Below are 6,194 nucleotides of genomic sequence, written 5' to 3' on the forward strand. Positions count from 1 at the left end.
TAGATTTATGGGTACACACATAAGAAAGTGACACTAACAAAGAGACACGTGCCAGACAAAGGCATGTAATAACAGGTCAGCTTTAGCATTTAAAGAACATGCTTTACACATATACATGTGCCTAGCCACCACCGGTATTGTTCACTGAATTAGGAAGCCAGATTGCCTTTGGTAAAAGAAGGATAATTCAGGCAATTAAAACTGCTTCACTTAATTGATGTAGCAAGCAATTAGATTGACTTGAGTGCTATGCCAAACTCAGGTACCCGACAGCAATGCAAGCGTGGTTTCTTTTCCTCATGGCAAATAGGAGGGAAGGACTGATGCATCTGCAAGAAGCTGTCGTCTTCAGCTATGTTAATATTTAACAGAACATTGGCAAGGAATCATGGCACTCAAAACCAACAGAATGAAGAAATCAAGTAAATACCATCATGATGGATGATGTGTGTGTTTGCGTCCCCCTAACATGTAGAATCAATGTACTGATTTTTTGATAACTCTTTTCTTTACCTAAGGAAATGATAGCCAATTATCTTTGGAGCTGCATTTCACTTGCTTTCCTCTCATTTATGGGGAAAAGAAGAGGGTGGACCGGGAAATCCTTGAAGAACTTTGCCCATCTTGGTGTTGTGCCAGGCCTACCTGGAGGGTATTTAATGGTTGCTCAGAAAGTGGGAGATTGCCAGTCCAACTGTCCACCAGTTTGACCTACCCAGTTGAAGAACTTTGCAAGGTGAGAGGTTGAAGGCACTCTTTGTAAGTGTTGGTTAGATACTGTCTGCTATCCGTACAGCGAAATGGGGTTGCAATAAGAAGAGGACTTGAAGTAGCAATAAAGCTTTTCATGAGTTGTATGGGAAGAACTGCAACAGAAAAATTTGCAGATAGACCAGGAGAAAAGTTAAACGATTGAACAATTTGCTTCCTTTCTCAGCAAGCTAATATGAATGCCGGTCTATAAATTCTTCTGTCACATCCACTTCTCTTTTCTCCTGAAAGGACAAGCAGAAGATGGGACTCTCCACGTATCTCTGCCTCTGTTGTCTTGGAATTTTGGTCACCAATCCTTTTTTGGGAGGTAAGCCCCCAAAGCGAATCTTGATACGGGAAGCATAGCAAATTAAATAACAGACAAGCTCTGTCTTCAAATATTTTTATGCCTCTTATACAGGTCAGATTGGAGTTTCGTGCTCAGAATCCTGTGTTGCCCCAGCTTTCTGAAACTCTAGCGCTGAGACGCAGCAACAAAATGAACATATTTCACCAGTGTGATTTGTCGGATTCCACATTTTAATTTTAATTTAATTTTCCAAATTAAGGGTAGGAATAGTAACAAGAAGTCTCTCCCATTCCCTCCCTCCGACATTGCAGCCTTCCCCAATGATGCCAATATGCCATTGTTTTATTCATTTGGGATTTACCATTTTGCATTTTTGCAATGTTTGAAGGCTGGGGGTAGGACTAGGAGGACTTTTGGATAAAAACAGGTCTCACACAAGGCTTAATATTCTCCCAACCTGCCCAGAATATTTTGACGTTGGCCTGGAAAATAGAGTTTGGACTACTTTCAAGATTGTAAAGGAGGGAGTGGAAGTATTTTGTGTCCCTGAGGCCTATTGCTCCATCTTAAAATTCTGTCCCCCAATCCAGAAAAAGTCCTTGCCCTTCCAATGACTTCACCAATTCAGCAGATGGTCTCCTGTCACTCCCTGGGGGTGAGGGTGAGGTGCAGCCCTTAACCCCTCCCACACTGTCTACTCCTAACTGAAGATTCCTATTGAGGTAAATCTAGAAACTGTCCCATTTCCCCACTATTTTTTCTCCTTTTGTCTCCATGCAGCCAAGGCTGAGTCATGCCCCAGGCAATGGTTGCAGAAACAGGGGAACTGCTATGGATATTTTGATAGAAAACTGAATTGGGAAGATGCAGAGGTAAGAACCCCTTTTCACCAATTGAGATGTGGTGAAACTTTTCTTGAGAAACAAAAAATGCATAAATGCAGATGTGCAAGGTTTAGAGTCTGCAACAATCCCACTAATGAGCATGTCTTGCCATCTTCTTGCCCTACCTCTGTTCCTAGGTTGAGTGCCAGGCCTATGGCCGCGGATGTCATCTCGCCTCTGTCCTCAGTAAAGGAGAGACCATGTTGATGTCCACACACATCAAAGACCAACAAAAAGTACTTAGCGATGTCTGGATTGGGCTCAATGATATCTCCGGGGTGAGCTTGACTTTCTTCATTTCAAATATTTTTTTATTCCTGGGCTGTGCCATTGCACTCTTGACTCAATCATTTTACACACACTCTTCCATTGTTTTTGATGAGCCACTTGTGGGGACAATACATTGGTAGGAACCTGCAATCATCTGTTGATGCTCAGAACTGCACTCTGTGCTGGCTGTAGGCATAAACTAAACAAGCTACAGCTTAGGACCTCACAATCCGGAGGGCCTCACAGAATTTCAGATTTTTTTCTTTTCGGCTATTAGAATGTTATGTGGCTTTTTATATGTACTGTAGTTTTTACCACCTTGTGTAGCCGATTTTTACATGCAGTGAGAAATCAAGAAAGAAAATGTTTTAAGTCGTATCTGAGATCAGTTTTCTGATTTTGCAAATGAGTCCATTATTACTTATATTAATACATGATCCTGATTACTTATTTTGTCAGCATTTTGTGCATGTGTGCACATGCGTATTAATGTATCAAAATTATTTTAAAAATTACATTGTTTCCAGGGTATACTATATTATAATCTAGGAGAGAGATCAAACCAGCCAAATGATAAATAAGTAATCAATAAATGCATTCATTTGAAAATAATTTGTATTTTTCACTTTAAATACCTTGCTATTAAATTATTAAAAGGCATATATATATTTTGAATTGTTTGGAGGTGACTCAAGCTCCTGTTTTGGTACGTACCTTAGTGAGATCTTCTGGTGCAACTTTTTAACAATAAGCCCCCAAGCTTTATATAGCTTAGGGCCTCACCTAGTCTAAATCCCGACTAGGTGACTGCAGGATCACTGACTGTGATACCAAGGAGGCTTCTAAATTGTAACCAAATAGATGAGCTTGGTATTTTCCCCCCCACTTTTTTTAAAAGGAGGGACCGCTTCATCCTGACAATAATAACACAAGTTCATTGCAAGTGCCCTTCCATTTCCACTTTTAAGGTAAACACGTATGGTGGGAAAAGAGTGGTTGTAACAGCCCAAAATATTTAACAAAATGCAGCTCTGCGGTCCAAAATTTCATAGAGCCCATTCTTAGTACGTAGCTATATATCAAATTTCCACCATACTCACTGTCACGAATTGAATATGATACTAAGTATTGCTGTTGTTGATTTGCACATGTGCACTACACAATTTGCCACTTCACCACTTGGGGAGACTTCTTCAACTCTGTTTATCATAGCCATTATCTAAGAGCTGTTCATTTCTCAACTCTTCCAGCCAAACTGTATAGCTTATCATCCTAAGAGGTAGCTTGCCTTCTTAACACGTGATTGTGGTCTGTCTTTGTTCAACAGAAAAGGCGATGGAGGTGGGCTGATGAATCCACCTACAACTACAATGCCTGGATGCCACGCCAGCCAGACAACATTAAAAATATTGAGCACTGCGTGGAGCTGAAGTATTCAAGTGGTAAGTCAACAGTTCTTAGTAGTCAAGAAAGGACATGGGTACCTGGTGGTCCCTGATGAACCAAGTTACAAGCCAGGGCCATCAGGCAAACAACGGTTTGCTTGTTTAACTTGGAGTCATCCCATAAGTCAGAGGACTGAAGCCTCATATGCTTCATGGAGTTTTCCATAATTCATCATGCAGAGTCTGTAACATATAATATTTTTCTGAGAACTGAAGATACCCTCTCTTTTTTCTGTAATAGTCTCTAGGAGCAATGGTTAGCTTTCCATGAGGACAAAGCTGGATATCTGTCCTCCAGGCATAATTTAGTCTTCCCAAAACTGGTACTCACCAGATGCATCAGAATATGCTTCCCACCACCTTTGGAGGTGCTGGGAGGTGATGTCCAACACATCTGGAAAGCAGCAAGATGGGGAAAACTGGCCTAAACCTTTTCAAATGAGCATGCTGTGTCATAATGAATGCTCAAAGCTGGCTCTATTGTTAGGAAGGGTGTAGTAATCATTTCACAGGGCAGGTCTGAAGTGTAATGAAAGGGCAGGAAAAATAACCATGAAAATCCAGTTAATGGATTTATTACGATTGTCATTTTTACAGTGCATGATCTTAGTGGGCACTTGCTTGGCTTTGGATAAATGCTTTTTTGGACAGATGCTCTGCTTGATGTGAAAAAATGACCTGGCTCAGCCAAAATAATACAGAAGGAAAATTGCCATTGCATCAGCTGGTTCCACTCCTCACTTACTTTCACTTATTTATGCATTCATTTGTTTATCAGTAGTTAATGAACTCCATATTCTATTTCTACCTTGGGAGTTTCTTCAAATTGTGTAGTGATCATCTGCAATTAAGGGACAGTGCCTGCATCTCTCACTTCCAGATGAAAAAGAGTTATTGGAATTGTGAGATGAGGAAAAAGGGTTTTCCTTCCTTCCTTCCTTCCTTCCTTCCTTCCTTCCTTCCTTCCTTCCTTCCTTCCTTCCTTCCTTCCTTCCTTCCTTCCTTCCTTCCTTCCTTCCTCCCTCCCTCCCTCCCTCCCTCCTTTTTTCTTTCTTCCATTCTTCCTAGATCTTTTTCTGCCATGAAGAGAAGAAGCTTCACTTTTACAGTGATGACTGAAATTTTTTGAATGTCTGACAGTATTTTCCAGATCACGTCCCATCATTGGTCAAGCAATTAAGAAGTAACTTTTGTCTTATCTTTGGCATTTTAGGTTTTAAAATGTGGAATGATGTTAGATGTGACAAACTAAATGCCTATATCTGTAAGTACGAACTGTAGAGCCATCTGGATTATAGTCGCTGGGATGCAACTGGAACCAACCATGAAAGACCAGCAAATTTGGTAGATGCCATATTGGTTTTCCTACCTCTGAATTGTACAGAACGACATGCCAATTTTGCCCATCCCTGCCCACATTTCCTCTTAGAATAGATGACTTCATCACTTCCCAGTTCTCCTGACTTTTCTCCATGGCAATGTAATATGAATAAATTCTCTGTTACGCAAGTCTACAGTGTTTCTGGGGATAGTTCTGTCCTTCTGGAACAGGGGATGGCAACATTGGGGAGTGGTGGGACAGAAGCAGTTGCATCGGGTGTGTCAAATCCCAGTGTTTCATCCCATTGTTTCAGGACAAAGGGATAAAAACCATGGAAGACAGGGAGAAAATACTCCCTTACATGTTGGTCCTCAGGGGCATCATAGGAGCAGCAGGTCAAAAAAAGTCAAGATGGCAGCCACGAATGAGATCAAAGCAACATCCCTTTTTTGCATGCATCACTTTGATCACACAGCTATGGCTGCCATCTTGACTTTTATAGCTTCCTTGCGGATCCCCCATTTGCTTCCATTGCCTGATATTTTTTCCCTACATATGAACTTAAGGAGATGCAGGACTCATTAGATATTAAAGACAGGTGTGCATTTGGAAGGGTAAAGAGATGAATTTCCAATCACTGCTGAGAACTAATTTTATATGAAATGCATTGATGTCAGAATCAGATTGCCTCCTGGGGATTTTTTTTTTTTATTAATTTCTCAAGAACTCTGACTTTTTGGAAAGCTTTCTATCATCAAGGGGTTGACTGCAGACTTTGACAGCAGGAGTTACACCAATATATATCAGTGGCAAATGAGAAGCAGAGCGCCAAGGGCTGTACAAAATTCTTAGGGAGGTCCCATATGGCTAACAGGCTGGCCACTTTGTTGTGAAAAACTCTCAGTCCATTCTATTAGTTGTCCTTGCAGGACAAGATGAATTAGGTTGCAAGATAATGGGTATGTTATACAGACACTGAAATCCCTATTGTGGTAGTCTCACAGGGGGTTAGTTCTAACATAAAATAGCCCCACGATTTTGGGGACTTTCCTGAACTTGGCTTTCCCTGAAAAACTGAACACAATCTGACCTCATTAGGGTGGTACGCTAGTTTGGGAAGTCAAATAAACTTTGGGGAAGACAAAAATGGCAAATCGCTTCTACAATGTTGCTAAAAATGTAGAGGGACTTGCTCATGTAGTCCCCAGGAG

At 41.0% G+C, this 6,194-nt stretch overlaps 1 protein-coding gene across 1 annotated transcript; it reads left to right on the forward strand.

Moving 5' to 3' along the window:
- The first annotated feature begins 660 nt into the window (after positions 1-660).
- LOC103065912 (C-type lectin BpLec-like) lies at positions 661-5,125 on the forward strand. The gene is made up of 6 exons (XM_025172657.1): positions 661-736; positions 1,003-1,081; positions 1,844-1,935; positions 2,085-2,225; positions 3,545-3,659; positions 4,876-5,125. Exons 2-6 carry the CDS (start codon positions 1,015-1,017, stop codon positions 4,941-4,943), a joined length of 483 nt encoding a protein of 160 aa, XP_025028425.1. The 5' UTR covers positions 661-736; positions 1,003-1,014; the 3' UTR covers positions 4,944-5,125.
- The last annotated feature ends 1,069 nt before the right edge of the window (positions 5,126-6,194 follow it).

The sequence above is a fragment of the Python bivittatus genome, unplaced genomic scaffold (genome assembly GCF_059951505.1).
Source record: "Python bivittatus isolate LINGU-HERP-01145 unplaced genomic scaffold, Pbiv_v1 ctg000430_np1212, whole genome shotgun sequence".
In the NCBI taxonomy this organism is placed as follows: domain Eukaryota; kingdom Metazoa; phylum Chordata; class Lepidosauria; order Squamata; family Pythonidae; genus Python; species Python bivittatus.

Coding starts and splice junctions, on each gene's coding strand:
- LOC103065912 (XM_025172657.1), top strand. CDS start 1,015: ATGGGACTCTCCACGTATCTCTGCCTCTGTTGTCTTGGAATTTTGGTC. Junction 1,936..2,084: donor TGAATTGGGAAGATGCAGAG/GTAAGAACCCCT, acceptor CTCTGTTCCTAG/GTTGAGTGCCAGGCCTATGG. Junction 2,226..3,544: donor GGCTCAATGATATCTCCGGG/GTGAGCTTGACT, acceptor TTTGTTCAACAG/AAAAGGCGATGGAGGTGGGC.